Genomic DNA, 16,789 nt, shown 5'->3' on the forward strand with positions numbered 1-16,789 from the left:
AAAAAAAAAAACCAACCTAGACTCACTTGAGAACTAGACTTCTAGGCATGTCTATGGAGGCTATTATGATTGTGTTAACCAGGATGGGAAGACCCCCTCTACAATCTCTGCCTGGGGTCTTGGTCTGTACAAATGAAGAAAGGGACTCAAGCAGCAACATGCATCCTCTGTATTCTATTTCCTGATCATGGACGTGATATAACTGATTGCTTCAAATAGTTCCTCCCCCAGAATTTCCCACCTTGAACTCTGAGCCAGCAGAAACCTTTTCTCCTGTAAGTTGCTCTTCTCAGAGTATTTTTATCACAGCAACAGGAAAAGAAACTAATCCAGCCATCAATTTTCTTGCTGTAAGAATAATATTGATCGATCAGACCATCTGCAAAAACTTACCATTTCAGATTCTAGCCCTAAGTCCTTTGGGAGCTGTGAGAACTTTCCAGCTTCAGATAGTTTTGCAAAGCTGAGCTCTCCCAGATGTGTCAAGTCCTCCTCACAGAGTCACACCGAGCCATCTCACCTCTCTCAGTTTTTTTTTCTCCTGAGGAGGATTGATTTGTTTGCTTTTCGCCAAGATGTACTGCCTTCTCAGCTGCATCAGAGCTCTGAGGCAGCGAGTGATGGACTACTTTATCTGTATGCCTCAGTGCCTTCAATCCTTTGGGACCCCTTCTGAGAGTGTTTAAGACAAAATTTCACTACTGCCACAAATAAGAGAAGCTTGCTACCTTAAGAAGCAGGGCTGAGCTGGGTGATGTTGATGCACACTTTTAATTGTAACACTCAGGAGGCAGAGGCTGGCAGATCTCTGAGTTTGAGGCCAGCCTGGTTTACAGAGTGAGTTCCAGAACAGTCAGTGCTACACAGAGAAACCACACCTCAAAAAAAAAAACCAAGACCAAATAAACAAACAGGGTCCCATGAACGTCTGAGGCTCTGTGCCTGCTCCTGGAGATGCTCACAGGAGGTCTCCTCATCCTTCCTAGGAGGGGTCAGTGGTCCTCGCTCTCTTCACCAGCTAGAGAGCACTTTGCAGACATTTGGGATGTTGTAATTAGCAGATGGAGGAGAGGAAAGTAACCTAAGCATAGTGGGGAACCAGAGGAAAACCTTTGTGCCACTTCTCCTAAAGAAGGGGACTTCGGTTTTCTTTGCCTGAGCAAGGCAAAGTTTAAAAGCCCAGCTCCCTTTTCTTTCTCTTGTCTATATCTCTCTTCTGTGACTGTTGATAAGCTCCTGCCAAAGACAGAGAGAAAATCTCCGAGTATCAGATTCAGACATTAGATAGGACGCAGTTGTTATATAAACCTTGAGCAGAAGCCTCAGGGGCCTTTCTTCTTTTGTGTCTAGGCCCAGAAAGATTTCTTCTGGTTCTTGCTTCATATAATAAGTGGCTGTCACTAAGGAGGAACTAGCAAAGACAGACAGACAGATGGAAGAGGGGTAAAGGGGTTAAAAGGCTTCATAGCCTAACAGATCAACCCACATGATTGTACAATATGATGATGCCAGTCCTTATCCTATGCAATCTTTGTGAACGGCTGAATCAGTGAGCTATTCCCCCACTGTCCATTGGAAGAACAGAAAGGGACTCTCGCAATTCTTTCCAAAACTGCGTCGCATTGCTTGGTGTCCTAGTTTGCTGTGATAAACACCATGACCAAAAGCAAGCTGGGGAGAAAAGGGTTTGTTTGGCATACATGTCTTGATCCCAATCTGTCGGGAAGGAAACTGAACAGACAGAAAACTCGAACTCTTGCAGTTACGGAAGCAGAGGCTATGGAGGAATGCTGCTTCCTGGCTTGCTCTCCAAGGCTCACAGCCTGATTTTCTATACAACCTAGGGCCACCTGCCCAGGAACCCATAGTGGGCCAGGCTTCCCCCACATCAGTCATTGTTCAAAAATGCCCCCCATGGACTTGGCTACAGGCCCATCTTATGTCACAAACTGTCCAACGCACTCAGCATTTCAACCAAAAGAAGCCAAGTTGCCATTGAGTTTATTTTGCACACTGCAATTAGAACTAACCTTGCCATGCCCAAGCTAGGATGATGACAGCTCAAAGACATCCCAAAGGTCCCTCACTGCTTCCCCCATTAGGCTTTTCCTCCTGGTTCCTGTATCTGTGAATACGCCCGCGCATGAACAGACACACACACACACACACACTTCTGTTTGGATATTTATAGCAATGAAACAGAATCCCCATGAACATATTATTTGGGTTTTTAGACAATTTAATTCTTAGTATTTTTTTTTTACTTCCTTCTTTTCAAACTTCTGGGGTTTTTTATATTTTTGGAGTTACAATCAATAACAAGTCCACAAGTCCTTGTCCTATGGCCATGCCATAAGTGGTTCTCAGCAGACTGTACAGTAATCTCAGAGGTGGAGAATGGTAGAGCTTTGTTTCCTATGTGTATGTGTCTATGTCAATCATACATCATCAGGGAGCTGTCCTGTGAAGCCTTCAGTTAGGGCCTCAGGTCGACACAACAGCTACCACGTTATTAGTCACCAAGGCGCAGGCAAAGATTAACTGTGAAAACACATCCTGGTCCTTCATGTTTCCTTCCAAAAGTGTTCAAAGCATCTCCTTGTACTCCATCACCTAGTGAGGGTCCTATGACCACCCCCAAACCAAAGGGGTCCAAGAAATATAGCCTCAGTCTGTGATGGGAAGGAAAACTAGGCAGAGTCAAAGTACCATAGCCAAACTTGATAAATGGGAGGGTCGTGGGTTTTTTTCTTTAATTGAGACAATTTTCAAGCTTCCCTGTGATCATAAATTTACTTTTAGCATCTGTCAGCCGAAGAAACTGAAAGACCAAAGCATTAGTGGAAATGAAGAAGTGGGTTTTAGCAAAATTTTCCTTCTTGTTGTGGAGTTCTCCTTTTGGTTGTGGTGGTGGTTTTTGCTGTGAAGCAAAATTGGGGTTTATTTAAAAATAGAGAGGAAGCATACTTAAAGAAAGAATAAAGCACACAGAAAGCATGAATGTGGGCATCTCAAAGAACAGTCACACTTAACTGTTTCTAATAGACATGTATAGGATTCAGGTGATTTCTAAAGGTTTTTCCTTTATGAGCATTACTAATTATTAATAGTTATGGGTTTTATTATAATATTTCACATGCACAATATGTTTCAACAATAAAGTCTAAGTAAAAGAAACTGAGGGCCTGGGAAAATGGCTGAGCCAATAAAGTGTTCGCCTGCAGTGCAAGCATGAAGACCCAAGTTTGATCCCCAGCACCCATGTGTAAAAAGCTAGGAACAACAATGTGTGTTTATAATCCTAGTATAGCAAGACTGAGACAGGAGGATCCTTGGGGTTTGCTGGCCAGCAATTCTAACTAGATTGGCAATCCCCAGGTTCGGTTAGAGATCCTCCCTCAATCAGAAGACACCCAGTGTTGATCTCTGGGCTACACACATGCATGCACACCCCCATCCATATCTATGTAAAATATACATAAACATGTTTACTCACAAACAAACACATGGTACACACAGAGAGAACTAGAATCCTTGCTGCTACAATATTTAGCGATCGTTACAGTGCTTATGTGGTGTCTGTCCACTCCTTAAACTCACCTGCCACCCCTACCTGGCCACTCATGCTTGCCACTCAGCTCTCAGTCACTGCTGTAGGCCATCTCATTCTGCTTTCTGGTCTGTTTCCAGAACATGAATATGATACTCTTGATTCTACAAGTAGCCATCTGCATAGTGCTGCTGTGGGTGCCACGCTGACAGCGGTCTCAGGGTTAACTGGAGGCAAGAAGTTGTAAGGGGCACCAGGGAATCAGACATCATTGCTTCCGATGTTTTTTGTTTGTTTTTGGCTTTGTTTTGTTTTGCTTACCTCCTCCCTCCTCGTTTGCTGGATCTGTATGTTAGTCAATATTCAGTCACTATGACAAAAGGACCTAAGATAATCAACTACATAAGAGGAAAGATTTGTTTGGGCTTACAGTTTTGGAATCTGGAGTACATGGTCAATAGGCCCAAAGCATTTGAGCCTAGGGTAAAGCAGAATATCCTGGTGACAGCCTATGGCCAAGGAGACCTGCTCATCTCAAGGTGTCTGGGAAACAAGAGGAAAAAAAGGGGAGAGGGGCGCTGAAATCTTGTGCTTGTTCAAATGAAAATTGTCTCCTATAAGCTCCCATATTTGAATACTTGGTCCCTGGTTGGGAACAATGCTTGGGAAGGTTGTGGATCTTTTACGAAGTGGAGTCTTGTCAGAGGAAGTGTGTCACAGAGGAAGGCTTTAATACTATATAGTCTTGTCACAGTTCCAGTTTGCTCTGTTTCTTGTGATGTTTCAGCTTCCTGCTCCGACAACCATGCCTATCATCTGCCATGTCTCCTCACCATTAGAGAATCTCCTTCTGGAACTATGAGCCAAGATAAAGTCCTTCACAAATCACTTTTGGGCATGCTATTTTATCAAAGCAAAAAATAAATAAATAAACTAATATAGATCTGACAATCTACTTTCAGAGCACATATTAATCACCTAAGTTTATCTCTGCCTCATCTCCTGAAAGTTCCACCATGTTCTAATAGTGACGCAGGATGGAGGCCAAACTCGGGTTTTCAATGCATGGGTCTCTGAAGAATGTTCAAGAACTAATGTACATCAATTCATCCTCTGTCTTTTGATGGAAACTGTCCAAATTGGTCTTAGTCCTCACCCCTGGGTCTCTGGTTATCAGCTAGGGTTTTCCTTATTGTTTCAAACAAAGTGCTTCCCATTGTCCTCACCTCTTCCATTCTGGTCTGTGCTGGTGCACTCTTTCTTCACAGAAAGTAGTAGTATTGTTTTCTAAGCAAAAGGATTACCTAACAAATCTTCCAATGGTTAAGGTGAGAAAAACTGAGAAATTAGATTTTTTTCAAGATGCCTCAAACAGAAAAATAAGTCTTAGCAAAACAAGGGTTTTACAATCCCACCAACCTTACTTTTTATTTGTAAAGAAAATGTTTTGAAAATATTCTAAGCATGGATTATAAAGTATAAATTTGGGGAGACTGATGGTGATCAGATTGTGAAAGATCTTGGAAGATCTATTAATACTCACTTTTATTCAAAGCAAGTAATTAGCATAATTAATAGATCATAAAGGTAGAGGAATAAAACAGAGGCCTGGAAGCCAGCTGGGTGGCTATTATAGTCAGTGGTTAAGAAGAAATTGAGAAGAGGAGAGGAGGGGAGAGTCAGCTGGGCGGCTATTGTAGTCAGTGGTTAAGAAGAAATAGAGACAGGGAGGGGAGGGGAGCGGATACATGTGGTACATAGACATATGTAAGGATTTATAGATGCTCAGCTCAGGGAGTGGCAGTATTAGAAGGTGTGGCCCTGTTAGAGTAGGTGTGTCACTGTGGGTGTGGGCTTTAAGATCCTCATCCTAGCTGCCTGGAAGTCAGTCTTCCACTAGCAGTTTTGGGATGAAGATGTAGAACTCTCAGCTCCTCCTGCACCATGCCTGCCTGGATATTGCCATGTTCCGTCCTTGATGATAATGGACTGAACCTCTGAACCTGTAAGCCAGCCCCAATTAAATGTTGTCCTTATAAGAGTTGCCTTGGTCGTAGTGTCTGTTCACAGCAGTAAAACCCTAACTAAGACAATATACATACAGGCAAAGCACTCAAACACATACAATAAGTAAATTAAAAAGGGAGAGAAGAGGGAAAGGGAGGGGAGGGGAGGGGAGAAGAATGGAGTCAAGCAATGTAGACAGCATGGAGATGACCCATGTGTGGTGTGTGGTGATAAAGACAAAATATTAGGAAATGGTGCCCATTTCCAGATTGTAGTAGCTACATGGATGTAGGTACAATTTATTGTAACAAAAATCAAATGAGTAAGGATATATCTAGGGGTGGGACACATTTCTTTGTATGTGTGTAAGGAGCCCCACCTGATCCAGGAACAGGTCTACAACTGAGCTTCTTGGGTAGAATGTACAGTAGGAATCTGAAGCCTGAGGGAAGCTAGAAATACCTTTAGGATACTGCTTTTCTAGAAGGTACCTCCAAGTAAAAGTCTTTCTCTTGACCTTTTGTGGTGCTCCCTTGGCTTAAAATGTAAGCATGATGCTATTTTTAAATACCATAGACTAACATTCACTCTAGAACAAAAAAAATCAGGACCTTCCTTTTTACCTAATTATGTACCCAATCAGAGGGCTTGTTGCTGATTTAATCTAGTCTCTCACTGTAGGAATTGTTGCCAGGACACCCAGAATCTCACCTTAACAGCAGTAGATGAATCTCTCTGGTTAGACAGCCACAGCTGAGTGATGGATGAGGAATATTGTTCACCATCATCCATCCATTTCTCCTTCAGGTACCATGAAAGCTTTCACTTTTTAACCTTTTCATTTGGTTTTGTTGGCATTATACTTTTATCATCAGGAAAATAGAGAAAGTAAGAATACTATCACTCAATCAAAATCACTAACAGGCTATCGTTCTGGAAAGTCAACAAATTCTTGAACTCAGACATCTTCCAGCTGTAAACCAGAGACTGTGATTTTTTTTTTAAATCAGAACTGGGGAGAAAAGGCATTTGAATCTCTGCAGGACAACTACCTTCATGACTCAGGCTGTTCTTCACTAGGTGGCCCTTCCAGAGTGCCATCCCTTTCTCCTCTGGGACTTACTGGTTTCTTCTGAGAACACAGATAAGTTATCATAATGACTGATGTGTCACAAGGCTATCTGAAGGTTGTGGCCAACATAGCCAAGGAAAAAGCTCTAGAAGCCAAAGGGATATGATATCATGACATCAAGCTTGTGTTTCAGAATAAGCATCTGTCATATACTCTTCCTCATAAAGTCCTCACTGCCTGAAGCTGCTGGGACAAGAGCCTTGGGGGGAAAACAATCATCCTTTTGTCTTGCAGTGCATAGTGTGGGACTGGGACTCCAACGGCAAGCATGACTTTATTGGAGAGTTCACCTCTACCTTCAAGGAGATGAGAGGAGCCATGGAAGGGAAACAGGTAAGTGGTGTTGCCCCAGACATTGTCTAGGATGCACCTTTAGCTAAGATGGAAATGCTAACACAAATCTTCCATATATGAATGAGCCTGATAAAAAGGGAGGATGGTGGGATTTGATTCTAGAACCTTACCAATCTAAAGCCATTCTGTGACCCTGAAATAGCAATGTCTCCATGGGGAAACAAGGGTGATTCAATGAATGCAGGTCTAATTTCCTTTAGCTATGTAATCTTGGAAAGTGGCATTACTTTCCCAAGGGCCACAATTAAAGTCAACTCTAAATTATAAGCCACCACTCCTTGGGTAATAAGGAACACAGCTAGAGAAACTGCTGCTCCATTAAATGTACAGAGCCAGGCCCTATCGAGCTAATAAATCAATGACAGCTTACCAACACCACCCTCTGCAATTCTAAAGTGTCTCATAAAGTTGTATCTTGCCCTCCTCTATAAACAGAAACAGGCAAATCAATAAATATGGGAAACATTGCATCTTTGGGTTCCCAAAAGGCCATTAAAAGTTAGATTGTAACATCTATCATAATTGAAGACCACCATGGCTAGATGCTTCCAGATAAACAGAGATAAATCTGTAATTCCCATTGAGGCCATGAAGTACAGGCCACTGTACTTTCTATATCTGTGAGATGCTAGTCAAATTTAGTTCCACATGGAGCCCCTGTGCTGACACATTTATTTGGTGGGAACAATTCTCTTCTTCAGTGATTTTACAGCATCCAGTGTGCTTGGCTCTAAATGTGCAATGACCAATCCTGCCAACATTGTCTCTGTTCTCCTAAAGCCAACAGACTGATGGGAGTCAAAGTAAGATCTAGACATAAATGAAGTAAGCAAAAGTTAAGATGCAATTACAACTTGTGACAAATGTTATTTCAAAAGGAAAGATAGGACTGCAAAGATGACCACTCTGATAAAGGGACTTGCTGACAAGCCTGGTGGTCTAAGTTTGATCCAAAAACGTAGAAGGAGAAAAACAACTCCTGTAAGTTGTCCTCTTACTTCTACACATATGCATGGATCATTTACATGTGCACACACACACATACACATATACATGCACATACATGCACACACATGCACTCACAAGTGCATGCACTTATGCACATACTCATACATGCATACACATGTACTCAAATAAATGTAAGTTTCTCAAATATAGGATAGAAACCATCCGATTATAAAGTGGATTCCAAGTTATTAGCTGAAAAGGTCGCATTTAACTTCAGACCCTTTAAGGATGAGAGGAGGCAAGTCTGGCAATGAATAAGGGAAAAACATTTCAGGCAGAAGGAACATTCTTAGGTACTGATGCAGGGAAGAGCTTGGTGTGCTGGAGTACTTGGAAAGGGACCAATATATCTGGCTCAGAGAGTATAGAGTGACCTTGCATGGGAAGGAATCAAAAACAGAGCAGAGACCAGGAAGAACTGACTCTAATACAGTCCCCCAAATGTTATGAGGACATAATTAAACTGTGCTCTCTAATAATATGGTGGCCACCAGCCACATGTGGCTATATTTTGATTAATTAAAATTAAATTAGGAAACACAATTAGATCCATCTATCAGTAAAATCAACCACATTCCAAGTGCTCGGTAGCTTTATGCAGCTGGTGGCTTTGGGACCGGATGACAAGGACACAGAGTATTCCAACCACTGTAGAAAGTTTCACTGGGTGAGGTTGAAAAGGATCAAATGGATTCAAATTTGCTAAAAGATAGTGTCAGCAGGCTGGGGCACTGGTTCAGTTGATAAAGTGCTTGATGTATAAGCATAAAGGCTTGCGTTTGATTCCCCAGACCCATGTTAAAAAGCCAGGCATGGTAGCATGCTCCCACACCAGGGAGAAGAAGATAGGAGGGTAGCTGGGGCTTATAGGCTGGTCAGACTGACCTACCTAGAGAGATCCATGTCAGTAAGTGATCTAATCTCAAAAATAAATGGGGTGGATTGCTCCTGAGGACCAATACCTGAGATGGATCTATGTATGGCCTGCGCATACATGTACACGTGTGTTCATGTACAAGGACACACATATACATATGCACACATGTATATTCAGAGAATGCTTTGGCTACTGTGTATCATTTAAAGAGGCAACAGGCAGGTCAGTCTGATAGGTTAGAGGATGGGAACCTTGAACCTGAGGACCCCAGTATACCATATCAGAAGGAAAAAGAGGAGACCCATTGTTCCAGCTCCCTTTCCATGCCTGGGTCATGATGCAGACAGAAAGAACACAGTGATTTCCTAACTAATCATTAATTCTTGACCACCCCCATAAGTAGCTTTGGTTTGAGATGATCGGGGGGAAATTTTACAATACCAAATAGGAGGGCCCTCTCCAAGACCCTCCTGAAAGAAGTCATTATGGCTGAAAGACCTGAATCTGGAGTGGTTCTGATGTGTGAGGCTTAGAGTGACCAGGGAAGTGGTTCAGAGCCACTGATGGAGCCTCCTGTGCAGTGACACACTTCTGTTTTCTGTTGCTGAATAATGAGTTACCCACTAACTTCCTGCCCCCAAACAGCCATCATTACTTGACATTTTCTTGGTTGGCAATTTCATCTTGTTCACCCAGGATAGCTCCTCTCTGCCCATATGGAGCCGTGGAACTCTGACACTTTTGTGCCTAAGCAACGGAGATGCCTGGTGCATCTCTGTGTGCATGTTTTGTTGGTGGTGGTTATGGTAGTGTTGGTGATGATAGTGGTGATGGTGTTTGTAGTTGTATTGATAGTAGTGGTGAGGTGGTGGCAATAGTGGTGGTGTTCTTGTCCCCCAATGTATAATTTTTTTTTTTACAAGGTGGTAAAATAAATCTTTGAAGCAGGAAAAGGTAGCTTCAGAACACGGTTTTTTCTAGCTTCTGTTCACATGCTTAATGACCTATTGGTCAAAACAAGTCACATGACTAATACATGGGCACCAAGGTCATTGGAGGCCAGTGTGCCCGTCTATCCCGCTCACATCTGCCTCCAAAGTGGCTTCTTCAGGCACTTTTGATTGTCAAGAATAAACTTTTATCTCCTGAGTGGAGGCTTGAGGTTTTATCTCCTTCAGGATCAGTAACAGAAATGTCCAGGGACTGTTAGGTTTTTGACCCATGATTGCTTCTAGCTCATAAAATTGTCTGTAGTCTGGAAGAGATGAAAATTGTTTTAGCTAGCTACCAGTTAACCCATCAGTTCTCAGTGTTTCCTAAGGCTTTTATCCTGTCCTTCAAAGAGTATCCTCTGGAATGAGTGCCAAGGGAAGGGCTGAGAACTGACGACTCATAGGGTGAGCTTCAGAGAGGAGAAATCCAAGGCATAGAGGAGTCAAGCAGTCCATCAAAGGACAACAAAGCTGGGGAATGAAGACATAAGAATACCCACTAGGCAGTTCATTGTCGCTGTCAATCAATTTCCCTTGCCATTTCATAGATGCCAAAGGTACTACCTAGAGACCATTTTCCAGCCATCTAGGTCCATGTGTGTGTGTCCTCAGAAGCATCCAGGAGCTTGGCCTCATTCAATGACTTGACTTCCTTTTGAAGATGCTCACATTTGACCCTTCTGGTGTAGGTACAGTGGGAATGCATCAACCCCAAGTACAAGGCCAAGAAGAAGAATTACAAGAACTCAGGCATGGTGATTCTGAATCAGTGCAAGGTAGGTGTGATCCCCTCCCTGCCAGGAGCTAGACTTGCCTTGTGGGAGGAGTTCAAGTCATGTGATCAAAGCAGAAGGGTTTCCACAAGGGAGTGATCTTCTCAAAGGAAAAAAAATCATAAAATCAATATAGTACTGGACAAAGGAACTCAAATATAATCATGAGTAGCCTAAAAGATGTGACAGCCCAATGTCACCTTCCCTTCTCAGGGACAGTCTTGCCCCAAAGGACAGGAAAGTGCAGCTCACAGCTCAGGCTCTTCTGTGCATAGGGCAGATCTAGAGGAAGATGCTCAAGTGGTGTTCAAGAGGTGACTACGTATGAGATATTCCTTATTCTAAAGTAATAATGACTCTTAAAAATGTGATTTGGGTCTTGTCCCAAGGGACTATGTCAACTAAAGCAATATGTAGACTCAAAGTGGAGCAAGGGGTGAGAATCTGCAGATGTCTTGGGCCCATCTGTAATAACACTGACAGCTCACCACCAATTTCTTTCTACCCTTTGCCTTGGCTTAGCATCCTATCTCTGAAGTGTAGGCCTTCAGTCTGTATGGAAAGCTGATCATATTGTTATTAATCCAGGCCCTCTCTCATGCAGATCCACAAGATGCATTCCTTCTTGGACTACATCATGGGTGGCTGTCAAATCCAGTTTACAGTAAGCTGTTTCTGTGTTTATCTTCTTTTGGGCAATGAGGGGTGGGAATGGTATTGATTTTGTGGATATGTAGATACAAGAGATCTTAAAAATCTTGAACAATCTTTTAAGTACTATTGCTGAAGTGTTATGTGGAGTCCTGTTTCTTAAATAAGTTCACATTCCATCTCCTTCTGGTATGAACCTTGCTCCTCAGCCTCTGAGGGTTTAGAAAGCCCTCCTAGGATCTCTCCCTTTTTAAAGTAACTACATGCAACATGAGGTGCAAGGCAGGATACAGATTTCCAGACCTGATGACTAGGCAAGAAGGATGAAAAGGAAGTGAGCCAGACTACTTTATTCTACAGAGCTCAGACACATGCCTTGGTTGTGCTCATATAACACATGTGCACATGTGCTCAGGCATCATTGTCATACCTAATGATCAATACCAAGGGAAAGCTATCCAAATGCTTTCTTAGGCAATGAATGAGAAGGGAATCTCAAAGACTGGAGGCCCATGTTAAATCAGGTTGAGAGAGAGTGGGTATCTAGTCTCACAGGTGAGCATAGGATCATCTCAAGTCTCAACACCTCAGCCTTGTAGGATTTGGACACTACTAATGTGTGTTTGAGTGAGATGGCTTTTTTTTTTTTTAAGTACCAATGAAGGAGACTGTAAGATGACTCTGTAGGTAAAGAAACTTGCCACCTGGCCTGGTGATTTGCATTTGATCTCAAGGACTCACACTGTGGAAAAAGTCAACTGACTCAGACAAGTGGGCCTCTAACCTCTACATGATTGCCATGGAATACACATGTGCACACACACACACACACAAAAAAAAATGAATCCATCGACCCTGGGGCCATTTGTGTTCACATAATCAGTATTCAAAATGTTCTGAGATATAGGTAGATTTAACTTATAGAAAGTACATACCCAGATAGCAAAATGCAGATGTGCTGAAACCACAGGAAAGAACTGTGGATTATAATACAGAAGAGGTGGGAATTGTACAATGCTCACCTCTCACCTTACAGAACTGTACTTGTGAGGCTCAGCTCTCTTTACTTCTCTCTACCACATCAGCCATGTGAGAAAAGCATGGAAAATTAGTTTAGATTTTGTATGTGTTTGAGTCCAACAAATGACAAAATCCATGTGTTGCCAGAACCAGAGGTAATGTTGGTGTTGGGACTAGAAAAGGGAATCAAGATAAATGGATATTTAATGATCCAGTGTCTCCTAAGCAAAAGACTTGTGTGGTGACTTGAATGAAAATGGTCCCCATAGTCTCATAGGAAGTGGCATTATTAGAAAAGTTTAGGACATGAGTCCTGGTTGGAATATATGTGGCTGGTTGGTGGAAGTGTGGCACTGGGAATGAACCTTGAGATTTCAGAAGTTCAAGTGAGGCCCAGAATTACTCTCTCTTCTTATATCTGCTGATCCAGATGTAGAACTCTGGGCTCCTTCTCCAGCATCATATTGGCTGCATGTTGCCATGTTTCCCACCATGATACTAATGGACTAAATCTCTGAACTGTAAGCCAGCCCCAACTAAATGTTTTCCTTTATAGGAGTTGCTGTGGTCATGGTATCTCCTCACATCTATAGAATACAAGATAACTTGTTTCTGTTCTAATGTCAGAAAAATCAATCTATGGTTTGCTTAAACTCAGCCTTGCTCACTTACATTTGAATACTGACAGGAGCCCATCACTGCTTCACATTCTAAGATTCTACAATGATGGAGCCACCTGCCCTCCTACATACACACTGGTACATAAAGAACACAAGTCCCATGGGCACACCTATCCAACACTACCTGTGTGGCACACTTATTGCTGATCTAGGTCTAGCTGTAGGGCAGTAGTGAAGCAAGAAGTTTTCCAAGGAGAGCTACTGAAATAGTTTCCCAAGATATTAGGCAAAGGAATGATGTCAAGAAGCTATTTATAGGTTTTCAAGGGAAAGCTCTATTGATTTCTGTTTGTTTTGGATTCTGTAGATCCTAAGCTCTCGAACAGCTCCTTATTCAACCTTCACAGGCATGCTTTACCCTTGGGGCTGTGCTGAAGAATATCAATCATCCCCACAGCATTCCCAGACCATATCCTGACTGATTTTGCTAGTTCTTTGAGAATTTTATACTGTGTATTTTGATTATATTTATCCTCCTTCCTCAGTTGCTCCTAGATTCAACCCATTTCTCTTCCCATTCTTCTTTGAGTGTCCCCCTGAAATTCTCCATCAAAATCAATTTGTGCTACCCAGTTCTTCTGAATGTGTGGCCCTCCACTAGTTGGCTCACAGGGTGTGCACTCCTGAATAGGCCTGTAGCTGCTTGACTTCGGAAGGTTGCCTTTCCTGCTCTGTTTTTCTCAATTTTCTCTTTTCATTATCCATCCCCAGCTGAGTAGAGGCTACCTCACTGTTTGTCATCAGCAGCACCCCAAGTCCTAGCTCCCACCACGCTCACCCCCTACCCTAATCTCCTCCAGTGCCAACTGATAATAGACTTGTGGGGGACATGAGTGGGTATTGCAGTCAGGAGCAACAGATGAGAAGGAGAATGTAAAATAATGCTGAGAAGGGATTGGGGCCATTGAGGGTTTCATCACAAGGCCCTTCCTCCTAGAGATCTCAGGTTGGATGCTAAAAGGAAAATAAGAGTTCTGGATGGTTGGGCAGTAGTGATGCTACTCAATTAGTCAATGATTGATTTCTTTTTGGTCACCATGCCTTTAATGCCAGCACTTGGGAGGCAGAGGCAGGCCAGTCTGGTCTACACAGTGAGTTCCAGGACAGCTAGGGCTACACAGAGAAACCCTGTCTCGAAAAACCAAAAAAAAAAAAAAAAGAGCTCTGGATGCTCTGTCCAAGAAAATGCACCAGTCACTCATGCCAATGAAATTTGCTTCCAAAATGAAGCCCGCTTTCTCATTATGAAACTCTTGCTGCTTAAATAGTGCAATGTAATGTAAATTTTAAGCTCTAGTAGTTAATTAAAAACAGTGTGTGATTAATTCGGTCTACTAGTGCTTATGTACCACCCTGTAACTTTGTTGCATCATGGAAATGAGTGGCAGAGAGCAGAGACATGGAGATGGCAGGGAAGAGAGAAGGAGGAAGAAAGTAATTAGACCTGTGTATCACCCAGAGGCAGAGATTCTCACTGGTTCATGGTACGGCCCATGGCTGCTGAGCAAGACAGGTATCTTTAGACATAAGAAACTTGGGTTCTAAAGAGTGATATTCAGGGGTCAGAGGTAACACCAAGTTCTAGATGTTCTCCACTTCATCTCACAGGCCTACTCTCCCTTCCCCACCTGTGCCTGAGGAGCTCCAAACACCTGCACTAGCCAGGGCTTCCTGCTTTGAGCTGTTGCTTGAGTATGTCCATTGATGGGAATCAATCAGAGATCAATCAGTAAACCCAGTGCAGGAGACTTGTTCCTCTAGATTTCTGCTTTCTGGGCTCGAACCACAGTGACTTTGTTGCTCCATAGAAAGTCGCCATTCCTACCATGTGCCCTGTCCTTCATATATTCTTGCTGAGTTATAGAAACAGTTCTTTCTACCCTCTGTGATTGATTTCATATCATCTTTTCTAAACATGTGTGGCCCGTCCCTGTATTAAATGCTCCACAGTCACCTCTTCTGAGTCTCTCCTAGAGAGACTTTGAGTATTCATGTGGCATTCGGGGGGAGAGTTTGTGTCTTTCATTGGGATTCTGTTTCAAAATAAGCAGGTTAAAGCTGGGGAGACCGCTCCCAACACCAGACTGCTTGAAGTACTTTTTATTTAACCCAGAACTGTCTAGGAAAAACATTTTTGGGTGAACTTTTAGATGCATTGACAAACCTCTAGAGATTTGGTTTGCAAAACATCCCCATGGGCTATGTATTTATGTACATTAATTCAAATGATAAATGCTGGAAGCTTACTTATGTTAATAAGAATAGCAGGTGTGTTTGGGATGTGTTGAGATGTATCTTTGGGTCAGAGGTTGAGATGACTTGAGCATTGAGATAATGTTGTACACAGCAGAATGTTCAAATGGACCAAGAACAGGATGGGAAGCAATAGCCATGTGCTTTAGAGGAGGAAATCTGGAGATGTTTACCAAGCACTATTTATCAAAAGTGAGTGATGGCAGTAAAGGAGTGTGGAAGCTGAAGCATGAGGTGAAAGCAGAGGCAACAGGCCCAACAGTAAGAGCCATTGCAACAGACCCAGTGGACGGTGACAAGAAGGGAGCCTGATGTGGCAGCAAGAGAAGGGATGTGTAGAAAGGAAAGCAATGAGCCTAGGCCTGGTATACAAAAAAGAAGAAGAGAAATGTTGAAAGCAAATGAGTCTAGGGTGACTTGGACTTGCTGCCTGTCTGACAAAGCATGGTATTGTTGTTTATAGAGAAATGCAAGTCAAGAGGGTTGTAAACAAAAGGATGAATTCACTTTGGGGAATGTTGGAAGTACGTTTGAGTATCCCAAGGGATGGCCTACAAAGGCAAGCCTTGGTCCCAAGAAAAAGGTAGAACTGGATGTATCTCAATCTGCAGGAGATGGAGAAAGAAAAGAATACAGAAAGGCAAGGTACCCAATGACAAGAAGTTGTAGAAGACCTCCATGGGCAAGAGAAGAGTCAACAAGGGAGGTCCAGAATCCCAAATGGCTAGATGGCTGGTCAAGGATCAGGAGGAGAAAGTTACAAGACCAAGGCAACAATACTGGTGCTAAAAGGAGCCTTAGTTAATGATTGATTTCTTTTTGGTTACCAGGACATCTGAGAGTCTGATACATGCCTCAGATTATCCCAGTAGAAAATATGTACTTGATTTTGCACATAACCATAGAAAATTTAGAGCATCCCTCAGGATAAGCTTCATGTATGCTTCATGAGAATCCTAGAGGCACAAGAACTGCGATCAATTGTGGTGTTGCAGTCTTAGAGGAGGTGAATAGAGGTGAAACAGATGACAGAGAGAGGCACATGGCTTGGCACATGGCTTTGCATCTAAAAATAAAACCAGATACTAGAACTTCATAGACAAAATGTAATTATAGACAATGTGGAAGAGACAGATGCTATAAGATGTCTGGAAAGGAGATGGTGGAAGAATTAAAGGCTTCCTTTGAAAGCTATGACTTTTATAAATGCATAGAAATGTTAATTGTAGCATAGATTTTTCACAGATAGGAACTTCTACAGATTAAATGTCCAACAGTAAAACAACAACTGTGTAAATTACAGTACTTCATCTAAATGGACTACAATGAAGCTGTTTTAAATTATAATTTCAAGGGCTAGGTAATCACATAAAGCCATGACTATGATAGCACTGAGTATAAAGAAAACCAGAGTGACTCTATGTACTAGATTTCACTATAGTATGTGTCTATGTGCGGTATATTTTATATATATATACATATATATATATAT

General features: G+C 42.4%; 1 protein-coding gene across 1 annotated transcript in view; it reads left to right on the forward strand.

Annotated features, from left to right (window-relative positions):
• Cpne4 (copine 4) overlaps positions 1 to 16,789 on the forward strand; it is a 466,654-nt gene that overhangs the window by 415,925 nt on the left and 33,940 nt on the right. The window contains exons 8-10 of the mRNA XM_031344408.1: positions 6,924 to 7,022; positions 10,610 to 10,696; positions 11,298 to 11,357. Coding sequence (XP_031200268.1) covers positions 6,924 to 7,022; positions 10,610 to 10,696; positions 11,298 to 11,357 — 246 coding nt within the window. The remainder of the gene's footprint in view (positions 1 to 6,923; positions 7,023 to 10,609; positions 10,697 to 11,297; positions 11,358 to 16,789) is intronic.

Source organism: Mastomys coucha, unplaced genomic scaffold, assembly GCF_008632895.1.
Source record: "Mastomys coucha isolate ucsf_1 unplaced genomic scaffold, UCSF_Mcou_1 pScaffold23, whole genome shotgun sequence".
Taxonomy (NCBI): domain Eukaryota; kingdom Metazoa; phylum Chordata; class Mammalia; order Rodentia; family Muridae; genus Mastomys; species Mastomys coucha.